General features: G+C 37.7%; 1 protein-coding gene across 1 annotated transcript in view; it reads right to left on the bottom strand.

The window, feature by feature from the left end:
* The window catches only part of UBN2 (ubinuclein 2), a 55891-nt gene that overhangs the window by 32190 nt on the left and 4266 nt on the right, over window positions 1-19435 (bottom strand). Inside the window, exons 4-6 of the mRNA XM_042051027.1 lie at window positions 15584-15676; window positions 9878-9979; window positions 966-1103 (exon numbers count right to left, since the gene is read on the bottom strand). Of these exons, the coding sequence (XP_041906961.1) occupies window positions 966-1103; window positions 9878-9979; window positions 15584-15613 (270 nt within the window). The 5' untranslated portion in view covers window positions 15614-15676. The remainder of the gene's footprint in view (window positions 1-965; window positions 1104-9877; window positions 9980-15583; window positions 15677-19435) is intronic.

Here is a 19435-nt window from a genome sequence, read left to right on the forward strand (position 1 = left end):
AGGTACATGCAGACTGCTGCCCAGCCAGTATGGCCAATGGCCACCTTGGAAGACTGACTTCCCCCACCTTCCTCTGCTACCACAGTGTCATTGCTGAAAGTGAAGTTGCACAGTATGGAACATCTTTTCTGGCCAATACAGACCAGCTGCCTCCCCTCCCTTGCTGATCCTTAGATTACCTGAGAGTGCAGGGCAGGGGAAAAGAAAGCCTTCAGACTGTGCAAGCCTTAGTCAGCAACAGGCAAAATTCTGGTGTAGTTATCAACACTATCTTAGTCACATTAAAACCATAGCATCACACAGGCTGCTAGAAAAAAAGTTAACTGCATCCCAGTCAGAGTCAATACAAGAACCTTAAAACTACGTTAGATTTCAAGAGATATAGAACAGGAAAGGACACCAAGAAGCACTAAATTCTCAGAATGGCATGCAACCTGTGAATGTCATACTGCAATTATGTTTGCATTGACTATAACTTGTCAAAGTTTATAGAACAGCATGCTGTTTGGAAAGATTGTATATATAATTTTAATATAGCTATTCTTATCAACTGAATTTAACAGGTATTTTGGTTTAAGTGTTATTCTCAATATTAGGAACAATTTCAAATCATGCAAACTTTGTGCAAAATCATTAAGAGCAGTATTGATGAATTTAAGGCCTAATCTCATAGAATAAAATTCTTACAAAATTACAGAATCATCTGTCAGTTCAAGATGGGTGGACACAACTTATTAGGCTGCCTAAACAGATGCTTAGTCTTACAAGACTGGACAGCCTGTGGACATCCTGAGTTACTTACTAAATCCTAGTACATGAGCCACAAAACAGAAAATGCAATAAAACAGTACCATGCATCATTCTGCTTTTGGACTCTTCATCTGAGTTATTCTAAGTGTATCAAGTATTTCTAATGTCCACCTAGCTTCTATTTCTGTATAAAAGCCTTAATTAAAATCACTCACTTTAGGTGGCCTATGTTTTTTGTCTTCTGCAAAGTCTTCATCCTCTGATTCAGATGCCTGGCGAAACTGCAGTGTACCAGTGTTGATATAAAACCCTCCGTATTTGGTTGTCAGGGATGCAGGAACCAATTCATCATACTGGGCAGGAAAAGATGAATTTATCAGCATTTCTTAATAAACTAAACATGTAGTTTATTCACCTATACATGAAAAAATACATACCAATTCACAGCACAGCTTGCTGGAATAGAAACAGGATAGCAGTTCTATAGAAAGTTTACTGGCTGAGGCAGAGAACTTTAATATCACAGAGTATCCTTTCAACTTTCAAAACAATGCCCTTTTTTTTTGTAAGAAAAGACAGGATTACAGCATTAAAAGTACTGCTTTGTAAAGGTCACTCACCACAGTGCCCTGCTCAAAAACCTACTTCTCTTGAAAAGTTCTCTGAAATTTTCTTTTGTTAAAAATGCTATCCCGGACATGACAAACTTAATGATGGTATCAATTACCTTACTTCCAATTTTAGGTGTTTATACAACATTGCCTCTTAAATACCACAATGGCAGGACTTGTTTCATTTAAAGGCAAACAGTCTCACTCTGTTCAGACTATTTTAAAACCACGAAGTGTTTCAAACCCTTTTATATATATATATATATATACACACAAATACTTTGTATCTATGAAGAAATTTCCAAGTCAGAATTATAAAGCTGAATCTCAAAAATATTGAAATCCAAAGACATAGAGAAAGTGGTCAATAATCAGTATAGTGGATGACAATATTGATTCTATTATTACATGCAATCAGCAACCTCCATGCCATATAAAATATACTGAAGATAAAACAGTTTAAGAACTGAAAAGTCTAGGCTACCAAAAACTTTTAGACATGAAGAAGAGTTATCCAGAAAAGTAAAACAGTAAATGTGTACTTCAACAAGGAAGCTGGAGAAAGAGCCTGAACTGGAGGCCTGCCTGGGGATTTAATCTGAATAAGTAGTTAGAAACTTCTCAGACTCATCACCTTTTATCTTCCTGGAACAGAGAGCTTAACAAGCAGTACAGAAAGACTGTAATGGGAAAGGAAAAGTGGTGACAGCATTTATGAAGTACCCTAAGATGATATGAAAAGCTAGCGCAAGAAAGTAAGAGAATCTATTAATCGGACAAAATGGAAGTGAAGTGGCTTAATAATGGCCTTGTCATTCATCTTAAAAGACCAGGAGGACCATGCAAAGTAAACTTGAGAGTGGAGGTTGCGTAAGAATTTCAGAGAAAACTACTCTTTTTGCCACAGCTCTCAGAACCAGCTTCATTAGGTACAGGGAAAATGAAAGGACAGAAAAGAAATTATTATCCACAGTGCTTAAGAGACAGAGCAGATATTTCCCATTTGAGCTGACAGGGTATGAACTGTATTGGCAAGGCTGGGGCAGTAAGGGATCAAAACTGAAGAATACAGCAGTTGCCAAGTTAGAAGGAAAAAGCAACACAGTCAAAGCTGGGGCCATTATCATATGAAGCAAAAGCCAACACAGTAAAAACTTAGATGCGGAGCTGTACAGAAAGGCCTGAGTAACACACAAATGAGGATTAAAGACAGTCTGCAAATGAGGAAGGCATGAATCACAGCAAATTATTCGAACGATCAACATGCTGCGTGGCACAGATCCATCGGAACAAGGCAACAAGAAAGGCAGAATTCATTCAACGTACAGACTGAACGTATTCCATCATAGTCAACAGGCAAATAAGATCAGCAAGATGTGGATGTGTAACTAAGCAGTTGAGGTTTCAACAGCTGTTGACAACTATGAATTTACTCAGACTTTAAAAGACCTTTCTGACATTCGGTTCCTCTTAACCCTTGAGTAAGACTACTTTACCAAAATCTGTTTTTACCCTGCGCCTACTGAACAAGGTATAACTTTTAACTCAATGTTTTATTTTAGACAAAAGGGCCTACAGACCACAGTGTAGCTAGTACACCCCCACTTTGAGCTAAGCTTACTATTTTCCGGTGCCCTAACTGAACAGAAAATGAGTATGTTTGTAGAAGGTATTAGCAACAGAGATTAAGCTTCATTTTGAAGTGCTTCCAGAACTCTCAGTTAAAGGGAACATGGCTCTTGCAAATTCTAACTCTTCTTATGAATTGTTTTCAAGACCTCTGCTTTGCACTAGTTTTTCCTGTGTATGAAATCACACAATTTATCTTATGAACACCAGTAAGTTTAAAGCCCTTTACAGTGTTCTGCTCTTCCTTACACATTTCAAGGGAGAGAATCAAAAAAAATCTCAGACCTACAAAGAGACAGGACTTGACCGACTCCTGTGAACACAGGTTTGTCCTATGACTGATTATGGAATCATTCTTCAAATAACAAAGTAAGACTGATAAACTGTCTGACCACCTAAAAGCAGGTCCATATGTAAGTTAAACTATTGTCCTTGAGCTACATTACTGTGCTTTTAGTGCCATTAATCTAATTAAATGTTTTGGTATGAAAGATAATTTAGTTCTTTTTAAAAATACGTTAACTGGTTTCAACTTCATCACTCTACCAAGAATGGTGAATTTCTATGGATTATACCAATTTAGTTCTGAAATCCAGACCCACATCAGTATCCTATACTAATATTGTCTACTCTTGTGGTCAGGTATTTTGACCACAATCCTCAGATATTCTACTGTGATCCTTCTCCTCATTCACCTCCCTTCCAGACAACAACCTCCGAAAGTACACATGTGAAGAAGTTTTTTAACACTTGTTCTAAGCCATGGGAATGAGATTTGGTGCAAATATGTCCAAATGTTGTAACAAACATAGCTTATTATTTGTTGTGAAATACATAGTACTTACCTAAAAGATAAGTGGGGATACTTTTTGTACCTTGTTTAGTTTATTTTTGAGGTACCTCTAACCAGCCTGGGGTGGAGGGAACTGTTTAGTTTTGATCATCAGTAGCCCACTGAATAAAAGCCACACTACTGAAATTATGTCAAATACAGTTCCTTCAGTGAAATGGACTAAATATCCACACAGTTCACTACTTCAAGATACTTCAAAACATATAGAGTTGATTGATCTCTATGCTTCAAGATGCAAAGAACTGAAATGCACTCTTTGGCTTTGCCGTCCTTTAAGGCTAAGTTTTCAAACAAAAATATAACTATCTTTCCAAAACTACAGTGTAATAGAACCTACAAGGAAATCTCAAACAGGGTTAAGGGGAAACAATATTAGCAAAACAATTAGCAAACACTGTTTTGCTAATCCAAGGAGACATCAAAAAGCAAGCACAAAGAGCCTTCCTGTGAGAAAGAAGGTTTCTCTTCCAAAAAGCGCAGGCAAGTTGGTGGGTTGGTTGGTTTGTTTTTCTTTTAATGCTGGGGAAAAGGACAGCTGGCAGAGCACAACAGAAAAGAGCGTAACAGATTGTAAAAGATATAATACTTGGCCCAGGGTAGTCTCATAGGAGAATCCTAGTTCAGTAGTCAGGATATTGTAATCCATCAGCCTACCAGAGCACCTTGACAGAAGTACCAATACACATCAATTCTCCTGTTTTGTTCCCATCTTGACCAACACCTTTTATACCTTTCCACCAGTCACCAGAATTAGGCTATTAGCCTAATTATTAGCTATTAGCTTTGCCCCTTCACTGCAAAGAGATTGGATTCCTATCACCTTGAAAACATTTCAGCCAAAGTTATAAAATCTATGACCAGTCATGTGACCACTTTTATCTGTACAACTCAATTCTTAGAGAGCTTGAGCTCTGACCTGACCCACAATGAAAATCTAGTTCAGTGTTAAATAATTATGTAATGTATTACCTAATCTCTCCAGGTTTCAAGTTACAAACCTGCTAGAAGATTCTGCAGAAAAAAGGTTATACTTTTCTTTTCCCCTCATTTAACATGAAGAGCAGACTTTCCATATATGACTCTTAAGACAAATGCGCTTATCAAATATCTTATTTTGGCATGTTATAAACCTCCCTTTGTATTACATTAATAATCTCATTGTTTGTGTATTTTTTGGGAAATGCTTTGGTTTGTCGTACTGCTTAAACAAATTCATCTACTTAAAGACTAGCTGATCTTAGGCCATGATCTACCCCTCTAGTTGCTCCCATTACTTCGAAAAGTGATTTTGTGCTCCTCAAAAAATTAAATCTAGCAAAATGCAGGAAGTTGCTCCACCCATTGTTATTTCTTTCTCCTACAAATTTAAAGAGTGGTACTACACAGGCCAAATACAAGGCTCAATTTTTTTCACGTACTTACACAGGTGCTGAATTTTCAGTTTATTCAGCTTATTCTTATTCTTTCCTAAAGAAGGGTACAACTTTTTGCAGAAGAAGCATAAAAACATTACTGTTGCTTTAAAAAACATCAGACGTGTTCTGCAAATTCAACTACCTTTGTTCCTCTAGCCATATTGGTTCTTGCATCTGCATCAATATCTATTTGTTTGATACTCCACTTTATACCTTGATGTATCTTGGGGTGAGGAGAATAAAAAGCAATGAATCTCCAAACTGAAACTTGCCCTTGTACTCAGTCAAATGCACAGGACACATCAGGGCCAGCCGGCAGATGTCCCCTGAAGACACATGGGAAGCATGCAAGACTTGTTATTAAAGGTGACATGGTGCACTCAGCTAAGTCAGCACTATTCCCCAAGCACACAACTTCCAAGCCTGGGCAAAGTGACAGTGAACAAGGAAGACAGTACTAATATAAACACACAAATCCAAAGCCAATGAAACAGTTGGCAAGTGAACCTCTTAAAAACAGAAGCTTTAATCCACCCTCACGTATTCAGTGTGGATGAGGTTTGTGACTGAGTTCTACAAAGGCAGCCTTTTCCAGATGAAAAATGCCACAGTGTTCGGTTTCTCTCAATACACCATGAAAGTATGTTTAATAATGGATCCTATGGAGTGTTTTTCTGTATATGCCTCAAACATTTGCAGGTTGATAGCTTGGTTGTTTTGTTAGGTTTTTTTAAGAGACAGTGATCTTTCAAAGAAACAACACTCCTTTCCATAGCTATGCATAGAACAAACTCTAAAGACTAGTAAGAAGGAGAGAATAATACCAAGTTGGCCTGAAACTACATCTGGCCCAGAACCTCACAAAAATGGTAAAAATTTCCATTAACACACTGAGCTGCTATTCCCTGAAGAGATACTATTCTCACCGGAGAAAAGTTTCTCCGATATTCAAGAGTCTTGTGCAAGATAACCTTACTGGTATCCCATCAGCTTCATGTTTTAGGGGCAGCCAGGGTAGGAGAGAAGAGGATATTAAATCTCATACCTTTCAAAGTCTGAGGATTACAAGATGAAGACAAATTTGTCCTGGAAGTGTGTGAAAACTGTGTATCATGACACAGAATTTTTGCAGAGACCAAGCCCTTAAATTATGGAAAGTATTCTAGAGAACCCAGATAGAAAAAGAGCAATGCTTTTAACACTGTGTCCAGAGTTACTAAAACCAACACAAAATCTTTGAAAGGTTGTCTTCTAAGATGATCTGAGCTCTTGAGGCAAGATGTAGCTAAAGAAAAGCAAGTTCTTCCTTTAAGCTGAAGTACCTGTTTTGGAGAAACTTTCCACGTATGAGAAACCATTGACAGGCTGGTTTTCTCTAGTGAGCAGCACAGGACTCTTTACATCGGTGTTTACAAGGCTACTATGGAACCACGAATATAACAGACTAGGTCAAATATTTACACAGGGGCCTGGGTGTCTGAAGAACTGAACTACCTGCTTCCCACTGCTCTTGACATTCACATTTTGCTTCAATTCCTGCCAGTGTGGCTACCTGGTATCACTGCTTCAAAAGACACAGCTTACAGATTTCTAGGTCGATGGTTCTTTTTCTACCGTCCCCTACTTGGAACAGGGGAAGTATTTGGTTTAGATATCCAAGCCTTGTTACCTCCGAGTAAGAGAAAACAGTGTAAGTTTTCATTAACACCATATATTATTTTAAATTCCCCTCTTCTATACTGCATAGAAGAAAGCTCAGAGAGCAGTGTGTTCCCTTGCAGTCTCTGGCTATATAAAGCTTACATTACAAGGAAGGTATTCAACCAACCAAATAATCAGAGGTCATCACAAGAGCAAGTAAGTAATCAGCCTGATCTGGCTGGACACGCATGTGCGTGCAGGACAAATAGAATGGGTGAAAAATTCTACAGACATTCCATTCCACAAAGAATGTAGTTCTGGGCAGCTTACACTACAGCAAAACCTATTTTCTACATCAAAGCAGTGGAAACACTGAGGAGGGACAGCTTTCTTTGCATGTTATGGACACTTTGTGTAGGTCCATTAAGATAAGCAAAGATTAGGACTATCAGACTAACCCCTACAGAGCAGTTAGAAACAATAGTAAGATGGTCTTGATTTACTTTTTTTACTGGAATTATCACAATCCACTGACTACAGTCAAAATGCTCAACTCAAGAACAGCTAGTCATATAGATTTCCTGCTTGCCTGCAAATGCATTTACCTCAAAATCTGTTTTTAGAAGGAAAATATCTCTAAAGCTATGGAATAAATCTGTTTCAGTGCCAAAGAGCTCAGTGTTTCTTTCACAACTGTGACAAGAAAAAGGACTAAAATTCTGAGGAAGATTTAATTTTTTTTTTTGGGGCATAGACACAAGCTAATCCTAGAGCAATTAAAGAGGCACTCATTCACTTTTCAAGTATTTGTGCGCAGGATATTATAGCTTTTTATGTGTAAGAGTGTGTCTTCTAAAAAGAAGTCCAGCCTGGGCTTGGCTCTGACACATCTCAGGATACACAGCAATTTCACAGCTGCCCACACAGAAGATGAGCAAGCCAGACATGTAGATTTTCTTTCTGAACATTTCTCTTGCGTCCAAGATAGAATGATGGAATTAGAGGTTTTGCTGGACTTTAACTCCTACATTACAGGACTCTTAAGCTCTGCAACAGCAACTTGGACTGCAGCTGGCACGCTATTTTTTTTCTTGTTTTCTGTATAAAAATGGGGATAAAAGCAAAACAGAGATGGTCTCTCACTAGTCCGTATTCGGCATAATGATTTGTTGAGGAGAGCAATCTTTAGAGAATACACCATTCTCTCCAATAGCTTCCACAGCTAGCACATGATGCAACCATCTGGTCCTCTAACAACTGCCTTTTGTACATTTTGCAAGGACTCTGGCAAGAGATAGAAGTAAATGCTCCTGCAAATCTACCAGATCTGCTGCTGGTAGCACCACCAGTGCTGGAAGGAGGCACAATATGCTAAGTATTAATACACCAGACTCGTACCTTGACAGAGACCTGTGTTATAAGTACTGCAAGTGTTCCAAATCTCCCATCAGATCTGTGATAGGTCACAGTAAATCCAGGAAAACCAAGCCAGAACTTGGGTTGAGTATCATAAAGTTTCAAAAGCTAAGATGATGAACTTAAGCAACAGTAAGAAATCAGATAAAGCTATAGGCTCAAGTGGTTTCTCAGCAGAAAAGAAGCACACCTGTTCCTACCAAACTAGAGACCAGAATCTGACCTTTGGAAAAGGCGTATGAAAGCCTAGACCCCAATACTGTTCCAGCAGCACAACCAAAACTTGTGGGATAATGATAGGACAGTTTAATACTGGCAGGTTCAAGTAAAATTTTCATCTAGACCAAGAAAAACGACAAACTAATACAAGTTACAATAAGCACCTTACAACAAACTCTCTTTTCACACAGCTTCAGACCTACTTCAAAAACTACCAATGCACATAGATGAACTCAGCCTGCTATGCCCTGTGGGTAACTGCTGAACTTTTTCTCAAAAAGGTATCAGCTCTGCAGACACTTTCTGTGCACCTCACACAGGTCATAGGATCACTCATTGCAACATCTACATGCTAGAAACCTCACAGCTCAGTTTACAGCTCTTTACTGTGAAGTTTTAGAACTTAAATGCAGGCTTAACATAACGTAATGCTAAGCAATGCACTTATGTACTTTTCTTACTCTTTTCTCACAACTCCTTTTCACAATCTTTTCTCTCCCACTCAGAATTCCAGCTCCCTCCTCCTCACAGCAGATCATTGCTGCTTTGTCCAGTGTCACTCAGCACCGGAAGAAACAGAAGGCTGGCAAGCAACAGCTATTATTTGTGGGGTTTTTTCTTACTTGACTAAACTGTACACCTACTTCTTTCTGACACTTAATAAAGAAGAATTATAGGAGGTTTCTGAGCTTTTAGATCATCCACTCTTTTTTCTAAGCTTTTTCCTCATTTTCATAATTTCATATATCACCTCTAAGATATCTTCAAATGCCCTCTTAAAACCTTCTGATATCCTTGATACTGCCTGCACCAAACTAGTATGTTTTTTTTTTTACCTCAAGATGTACTTTCATTTCTGAAAAATATTCAAAGTAAGCAGTAATATCCTGCTGCTTAACCTGTTTTGTCTCAAATTTTTCAGACATTCAGTCAATGTTTAGAGTAACCATCCTATTCTTACTGGTTCTTAAGAAGAAAATAGCTTCCTGATCTAATGCAGGAAATCTAATGCCAGTAACCCACTAATAATCCAGAGAGCTAGTACAAGAAACTAAACAGAGCCAGTGTAATTTCAGTCAGCAGTAAATGAAGCACACAAAAATATTTTAATTTCTAAAGCTGGAAAATTATTTGATCCTGGAATGGCTTCTTTAATTCTTCAGTGCATAATATCTTGAATAAGACTACCTATACAATAATTCATTGGTCTCCCAAAGTAGGATGCCCTTTGTATTTACATCAGTTATAGACAGGTACAAAGTATTTTCCCTTACCTTTCTTCTCTGTTGAAAAGATAAAGTACTGTCTCATGATTTCTTGCTGCTTTGATGAGGCTTACTTACCGCTTCAGAATTATCAATGAAAGGGTCCGTTTCATCGTAGCCATAACCTATATCGATTAAATCCTGCAGGCGATCTTTCCGATGTTTATGTGGCTTTCCACCCTGAAAACAAAGCAACTGTTACATCACTTAGAAAACGTGGAAGCAATGTACTAAAGCCTACAAAGCATAAGGCATTGGAGGAATAGCCATTCAAGGAATTAGCAGTTTTGCTTTCTTGAATGCTTCCTTGAAGATGGTCTAGATGACTAATGAAAACTTCCACATGTGGATGCATTCTGGCAAACATGCCTCACCAGAATCATCCCTGAAAGGCAGTCACTAGCTACCTTTTTCTGCAAGACCAAGATCTTTCTCGCATTTCCTATTTGGAGATGTTTCCCTGTCCTATGGTTTTAAAGCATAGTGATAGAAGGGCTGGGATAATTCAGAAAGCGTTAAGGTTTTCAGTATGTTACAGGGTCATTACAAGGGAAAATACTGATAGCCCAGCGTTCAGTAAAGTGTTTCCCTACACAAGATGGGTTAATTCTCTATAGCACATAAAAAGTTGAGTTTTAAAACACAAAATGTTACTTGATTATTAAAGCCAGAAGCTGCATCACAAACTATGGATGGGTTCACTTATCTCCAGGAGACAGTAAAATTGATTTTAACCTGTAGGTATTTTTTTCATGTGGAAATTTCATTGTTAAGTCACGTAAAGACTCACAGCCAGCTCAAATAATCAGGAAATCTAAACTTAAAAGTTACACAAAAATCTTCTTAATATCTAAGGCCTAGTTTTCTAGCTCACATATATTGTCAAAATCATCAATAAAAGTCTTAAAAGATAAAATTCCCAAAAAAGCACTGCCCTCATTAAAATGGCAACTTCCATGAATTCAAGACTTGCTCCTGTCTGCAAACTTCTCTGCCTGCACCCTACAGCTCTGAGCATTCTTAGAGCAAGTGAGTCGTTCTAGCTGTGACATCCAAATATCACAGTGCACTTATTATGAGAATGCAGATGCTGTTCAAAGGTGGTTTCACTCTTGCTCTTTTATGAGAGGCGTAAGCATCTGAGCACCTCTATTTTATCAACATTTTGAGAGAATGCAAGTTTGTAACAAAGTAAAGCACCTGCTCTTGCAAACAAGAATCTCTCACATATACTTAAATAAACAAATGCAATAGTCCTAGGAGAAAAACCTCCAAAGTGAGTTCTGTTTTTAATTCACATTTCCAAGCTACACTCCAAGCTAAGTATTCCTATCAGTCCTATCATCTCCTACAGTCACTCATCTGGAAAAACATCTAAATGACTGCACATTTCCAAAATATGCCGTACTTTTAAAAAAAAAAAAGTTTGCATGAGATGGATGAGAGAAGAAAAAAAGTTAGAAAAAGGCAGCACTTTAAAATTCTGATTAAACTCCAGTGCAAAAGCTTATATAATTCATGATTCTGACTTAGGTGCCAGCAGTCTAAGAGTACTTCATAAACCATACTTCACCTGTACTGATGTCACTAATGTGTAATGCAACCCATCTCTGTACTACATATCTTGCTAGTAACCATCAACATCGTTGTTTACTAGTCTAAAATCTTTTTGCATCAATGGTTATCCTATGATTCTATGATTTCAGTATAACACAAGGGCAGTAAAAAAAATTTTACATTTCCAATATATTCTAACTGCCTGAGAGTCAGAAAACCAGATACAGAACAAAAGTAGTAACAACAACAAAAAAGCCTTATAATGGCTGAATGAACAAAAGCAGTCTTAAAATAGTACGTTATTCAGACACATGAAAATATCTGAACCACTGTGTGTATAATTAAGAGATTTTCCTTCAGACCTGGCTCTAACCCATTATGTTTAAGGAACTGTGTTGAGAGTTCATATGATCAAGATGTTAAGGATGCAAAACTATGGCAGAAGAATGAAGGGATTATCTGTGTCAGTATCCACCATGCAGCACTTCAGGGAACTTACACCACTGCAGCTTTCCTCCACCCTTTTTGTCCCAGAACATAAGTAGTCACAGTACTAGAGCAAATTAAGGTGTCTAGTTCCTGAAGCTGCAAATACCACTCATGCAAGTATTTAAAAATCCAAAGATGACTTCAAGATATTAACTGCATCATGTAACCTTGGGTTTAAACAACCTTTGCTCAACAGGACTAGAAGGTGGGTGGCAAATACAATGCCAATACCTGAAGAATCTTAGAAGGGCCACAGCAGAATCTATAAACCAGTAAACCAGGTCTTTATACTGGGTAAGTTAATGAAAGCTATAAACAACAGAACCAGCAGCCACAAGATCATACAAAGCAGGAAGGAATGTTGGTAGAAAAAACTATTTCAACTACTTGAAAAAAGGTCCAAAGATCCTTAGAGACAAGAAACTGTCATGAGATAAGGAAGGTCCACTTAAACTGATGTCTGATCTACAACTAGGAAAGAAAGGGTAAGAATAGGTATCTCATTTTGGCAAAGAAAGTGATCAGTAAAATGACTATGGTGTATGCATTCATTCACCTTTAGAACTAACAGAGCAGGTAAAGAGTTGGGGAAGGGAAGGGGTCTAAGATGACAATTTACTGAGGAGAGTAAAGGAAAAAGACAACTGAAGAATCACTGAAAGACCTCACAGTTGCTCTAAATTTAGTATGATGAATAGGCAGTTGAATTCAGTATCAATAAAGCAAGGTAATCCACACAAAGTAAGTACAACCTAAGCAAAAAAAAAAAACAAACCAAACAAACCATACAGTTCAGACATTTGCTTAATCAAGAATGGTCCAAAAAGTACGAGTTGGAACTTACTTAAAAAAAAGGAACAGAGACTCAAACCAGAAGTCATCATTATAACACTGACAAATCAGGGCATCATACCATTAATATCCTTTAATTTAAAAAAAGAAATCAGAACAAAAAAGGGAACAGTAAATCAACAAGGATGTTTAAATGTAAAAAATACCACTTCCATACAATAACAATGTTAAGACACTACAGCTGGAGAACAGAAGGGCTGGATTTAGATGATAACACGAAAATCACATGCAATGTGCAGAAGAACCAGAAGTATTTCTCTTTTTCTTACAATACAGAAACAGTGGAGCACTAGGTGAACTCATCAGGCTTAAACACAAAGTGTGGGCTTGTATGACAGTCATCATGGTACTCTGGTGCTGTGGAACACAGAAATCCAGTAATGATCTGGTAGATTTCTGGCAGAAAGTGATAAAAGACTGAACATGTAACCTTTGGCCTTGAGAAAAATGAGGACACAACACAGACTGCCAGACAGGCACAGTGAAGTAATGTCAATGCACTCTTGCTCTAGTACACTTTCGAGATTCCACTAGTGGCAGAGACTATGCTACCATCCCTTAGATGAATCTTCATTTTGATCCAAGATAAATTCTTACGTATGTACAATATTGTCCAAGGTTCAGTATCATGTGCTCACAACAGTGATTTTATCTAGAGAATAAGAGCAATCAAAGCAATGAAAATGGGAAGCCTTCAGAGCAGATTTTTTATGCTGGTGTTCAGTATGTGCAGCAATTACAGGAAAGTTCTGAATAATCTAGTAAACAAATGGTACATTATGCACCGTGTTTTACAAAAATGCACTGATTCATAGGCTTTTCTTAGCAAAATACATCAAATAGTGTAGTAATTTGGTTATGAGTACAGGAATTTATCTGAAAAGAAGTAAAAAGCCTTCAGGGCAGACTGTTCTTTGTGCATTTTCCAGAAGTACTGCCACACGTTATGATTAAAAACATTGTTTGACTACATTTTAAAACAGGTATCTTAGGTAAGTAATACCTAATTAGTTAGAGGAGGATATAGTACTTCCTGCAAACCTGAAAAAAACCTCTCTATTTTTTTCCTCATACAACCAGTGATTACTTTGACACTAAAGCACTGTTAAGGAGTGTTACGATGTAGCTCCAGCTAACAAGATTATCCTGCAGCCACTAGCTCACTTGAGAATGAGTATCTATCTACTACATGGGATCCCTACTCCAGTTAAAGCTAAGGAGTGAATGTCTCACCACAAGAGGCAGAAGATGGCTGGATGCTGTCAGAACATGAGCAATTGTACTGAGTCAGTGTACAAAGATGCAATTTCTCTGAGCATGGATGGCAAGTAGAGGCTGATGGCTCTTATATTGGAAGAGAAGGGACAGGGAGTATCTAACACAAGGAATCTAAATCCCTCCACCCTTCATGCTTAGTGACTCTAACCTAGTATGTGGTTCTTTATATAGAAGACGTTCCCTTTCATGGGGATGGAAGGGACGAAAGGCAAGTCAGAGAATGAAAGAGAAGGAAACAAGATGCAAGTGCACCATGAATTTAAACTGTTGAAAATTGTAACTTTTTGTTACCTACTGCTTTCTAATGGTTAAGGGCATCCATTTGCCTCTTTCTGTGACTACTGAACATTGAACTCTTAGGTTTTCTTAAGTCTAATAACATATTTTGTCCATAAAAGTACATGTTCAGCTTTGATGTACACAAACATATATGTAAAATTAGATTACTTCCACTACCACTCCCTCCTACATATATTGCTTTACATGCTAACATTGACTTTCACCTACTGTAGTTAAGCAACTTGTTTCAGACATAAAATCCTTAACCTGTGCAGTGGAAATGAGTTTTCTAAAAAAGTACGGTAGAAACAGTTTTCTCTCACATTCAAAAAATTATTTATCATTGAAATTAAAGGCAAACAGCATTTTGGAACAGCCTTCTCAATTCGTATTGGAGAATGATTCTTTTCAGTTTAAGGATTAATTTTGTTATGTATCACAACTAACATGCCTTGAAATAGTAATTACTTCTGCAGAATGTATAGATTGGGCACTTAGAAAAATCTGCCTTTGCCAGAAAAAAAATCCAAATAAATCAGACATAAAAGATTTTAATATGTACACTAATAGCAAAAGATACAAATGACTGCTCTTGTTTCCCTTCTTTATTCTTGAGGCATTCTATTAGTAATCCAGAATATCAACATGCCCCAGCATGATGATGAGCTCTGATTGCCAGCTCAGACTTAATCACCCAACCCTACCCATACGAATTCTTAAAGACCTGTTTGGGTGTGGTTTTTGTCAACATTTTCTGATTTCTACCTTCATTTTCTAGTGAAAGCCTCTTAATGTTACTAGCCAGTGTTGTTCAAGTCACTCACACTACATTTTCAGGAGCCAGTAGATACCTTTAGGCAGCTGGCAGCTACAAGACATTCATCGAGCAATGACTTACTATTTAACAAATAACTTCCTATGGAAACATTCCAAACTACTCAGGAATTCATCAAGACTCATCAGTATTTAGCCCAAAGAGAAGAGCTGTTCAATAGTGCACAACAGCATTACATAAAATTCTTTCCTCCAGCGCAGCATAGAGCATGAATATTGACCCGCTCCTATTACCAAGTTGTATTTATATAGGAAGCTTTTCCAAGAATAGCTTCACAAGCTATAACATCTATAGACAAATCTATTTAGCAGACTTGTGGGATAAGCTTGTGGCAGCTTCAAGGTACTTAAATGAAATACAGTGAGACAGTCATCTCTGAAATGTACAGAAATCATATGACACTACATTAGCAGCCTTATTCAGGAAAAAAACCCCAGCATTGTCTGTTATCACTCTTAAATATTTGTATATTTTAGCAAAGTGCAGTAACTCACGTATTTTGCCTCGAACTTCTTGGCAAGCATTTCTACTTCATGTCGCTCACGTTGCTCATCATTAAATGGATCCTCTAAATGAACTGATTTCTTCTGAAAAATGCAAAAGTTACACATTCATTCCATAAGAAACACAGAGTGCATCTCAAAGCCTATTAAATGTCAAAAAAGAATACTCTGATGACTAAGTAGTCAGAATTTATGCTTAATCTCTAAAAAGTACTTTGATCATTGAATTATCATCTAGCTACTTTTCTTCTGATGAGAATAAAACCAGAAGAGTTAAGAGAAATACTCAGATTTGTATTTTTCAAAGCATTCCACTACAACCTCAACTAAAAGTGTAAGCGTAAGAGAGAATTATGGCCATTTGAGGTTAGAAAGAACTCTCTCTAATCACAACTTCTTTTACCTCTCCTTCCACCGGTCCCTCTAACAGGTGTTATGATTCTTCTAGATACAACAGACAAGATGCACCTAGTGTGCTAACCAGGAGGGAAGCAGCCAGAAAACTAATAAGCTCAGTAAATTATAACCATTATTAATGTAATTGTTTTATCTAAAGAAAAAAAATTACAGTGCAAGAGTTAATTTCAGTGATCATAACTATGTTAGTCACAAGAGAGATTTAATATTCCAGCTATACAAATAAGTAGGGAGTATTCCTCCCCCAATTTTTTGTTTTATTTTTTTCGAAAGAGGCTTTCACCAAGACGAAGTCAATGAACAGGGTATACACAGTGCTTTTGGTTGTTTTAATAAGTGATAGCGGAAAAACAGGGCTGCCTCCTTCAAATCGGAGTTCACATAAATACAGTAATTGCTGGAAGGAGGAAGGTACCAGGCTGCTAAAATAGAGTGGAATGGAATTCCATTCTGCAGAAGTCTATGGATGGCAACTAATTTTACTGCATGTGGACTACTCACCAATGAATAAATGAACAGTTATGAAGAACAAAACCCGCTAAGTTCAGAAAAGCAAGATCCTTCCTCCATAGTATGAAAAGCCAGTATATTGACTAACTGGTGACCCAACTAGCTCAGTAGTATCAAGACCAATGTAATGAGGAAGGTAAGCTAGGCAAAACTGCAAACACCACATAATTATAATACATTTTCCAGACTGAGTATTTAGAGAAAAAATTAATAGAGGCTATAGTTACTCCTGAAACATAAATTAAAGCCATGTACATATTTCCTGCGGACACAACTAAATATAAAATACTGCTCAATTAATGAAACACCATTTTCTCTATTTTTAGCTGGGAAAAGCTATTCCTCATCTTCTGCTAGGCATATGTGGCTCTTTTCTAACTGTGAAGTGAGAAAAGGTTGAGCCTAAAGATAAAGCAAAACTTAGTACTTAAGTGTTAACTTGCCTCTCTCCATCAAACACTCAAAGCTGCAGCTGACTATCCATTTGATTAGTTAAGCACTACTGAAAACTCAAATTCAAGCAAATTTTAGTTTTGACTATTTCTAAGGGATGGATGACTCTCAGACTAAGACATTACTACCTCAGCACCTTTAGAGCCTGTTCAACAGAAGCCAACTTGAGCTTCTGGCTCATCCACTTTGACTTGGGCTTTATGCACCAAGCCTCAATTACCCCAAAAAGAAATGGGAGCGCACTTTCACTTCCACCAGCATTTAAGAGGCAAATAAACCCTTCAACCACACTAACTTATTACTCACATCCAAAACTTTACATAATTCCTCCCAAAAGATGAACTAACTCTAAAAACAACCCTATTAAAGGACAAGGACAGCACAAGTTTTTAAAATAAACATTTCTACTATCTTCTGATTCAGCATTGGAACCCAAATTTGGAATAAAAACAGGAGATAAGTTGCACTGCCAAATCAGTTTTGGGATTCTCTATCATTTCGTTATTATATAACTATTATTATCATGGCCTATTAAAGCCATATTTAAAGTCATTCCTGTGCACCAGTCCTTGCCTTCCCAGACCTGCCGTCCTTTGGTTGCTACAGTTGCAAGAATACTACAAGATAGAAAGGCAAGCTCCTGATTTTGTAATGTTAAACTTTAATGGGAAATGTCATAAAAAAGTTGAGCAGCTTCTTATAAGGGAGGAATCAACAACAGCTTCCAGAAAACCAAATCAATCGTCACCCTACAGAAAGTTTGCATAATAAAAATGAAGTATCTGAACTGTTAGTTTTAAATTGAAACATTACTAAAACAACAAATTTTGAAATCTAATACTACCCTGAAAACTACAACATTAACTGCCAATTAGTTACTACCTACTTTGAAAAAGCAAATCTCAAAATTTTAAATCTTCCCTAATATTAGAGTAGCTTTTCCAACTTCTACCATATAGCAAGCAAGAAATGAAACTGACAGCCAAGAATACATCAGGTTTTAAACACGAATTAAAAGTCCAGAATCACTTTAGAAGGATCATAATTTATGACACTGTTTTACATAGTAAATCAGCTGATTATTCCACAGCCCAGTAACAGAAGGGCCATTATGATTCATTCATTTTCATTTGGACTCTACAGAGCTGAAAAATATACAAAGTTTCTTATAAAGCATTTCTATCACTGTCTCTACCTTAGAAGCAGTCTCTGATCCCAATTGTACCAAAATCCCCTAAATCAATGCTCTCCCGCCCGCAGGAAACATGGAATTTGCATCAGAACTACATCAGAAAGAGTCATTTCTCCCTGATTATGTGATTAAGATACTGGCAACCTACAGAATAAAAGGCAGATATGGAACTAGGAACTGCCAAAGGGAAAAGTCAGCCTCCAAGTACTGAACCACTTCTAAACACTAACACAATCTTCACCTTCATAGAACTGCTCAGAAAGATTTCACTTCAGAGAGCACCATGATTATGCTACACTAATTCTGAGGAGTCATAACTGGCACTGTTTGCCCACAACAAAGCTGTAGGACAGGATGAACAGAAGGAACCTTTTAACTTGCATAACAAGATCTCAGAGGGATTAAAATCAGTTACTGATTTTTCTGTCTTCCACATTTGAACACAATCCAGTGTGTACATCCCTCCTGCTGGAGAAAAAGTGAGCAGTCCGCTAAGTATAGTTACAGCATCGTCATTGCCTAGAAACACTTTGGTTCATACGAAAAGTTTCAACCACATTCGAGTTTGTGCTGGATGTAAAAATCCCATGGCAGTATCAATACTGGTATTTGATACTTGCTTTTATCACTAGATCTACCACAACTTTCTTAGTAGTAGTTACTTACTTGCCCTCTGCCTTTTCCCGTAAGAGACAAGCTTTCTCTAGAATTGTGTACTGGAATTAAGAGAAGCCACAGCTATTTAAATCAAGTACAACTTCACTGGTGTCCTCAACTAAGAATGAACAGCTCAGGTGTAACCAGCTTAAGGACATGCGTCTCTCCTTCCCAGTTGGAACAGTGGGCCCTGTTGATTGGCTAATGCTGCTTACTTCCTAAAGTTGTCTGCAGGAGCTTTGTCCTTAAAAACAAAGTAGTTCAAGTACCAAACATTTTCTGCTTGTGAGGAACGGGGAAAGGAAGAGCACTTTGGTTTTTTTCTTGAATTAAGTTCTCAACACATACAGGTGTGGTTACCGGTTCAACATTAACTCTCATTTATCCCTGTCCCCTCCAAGACTAGAAAAACTCCTCTGCAAGTCTGCTAATGCTCACTTGACTGCTTCTCAAAGCTTGTAGCAGAGCCGGGCTTTCTTTATTTACTTGCACACAGCCTAGGGACAACCCGGAATACAGACCGGCATGGTCAGAGTTTCGTCCAGCTGCCGGTGAAGAGCTCCCAGGCAGGGAGGATGCAACACACAGCTTCCCCGAGCAGGGAAGGGGGAGCG

Source organism: Corvus kubaryi, unplaced genomic scaffold (genome assembly GCF_017639235.1).
Source record: "Corvus kubaryi isolate FWS band 111438036 unplaced genomic scaffold, C.kubaryi_AGA036_p1.0 74, whole genome shotgun sequence".
NCBI classification, from domain to species: domain Eukaryota; kingdom Metazoa; phylum Chordata; class Aves; order Passeriformes; family Corvidae; genus Corvus; species Corvus kubaryi.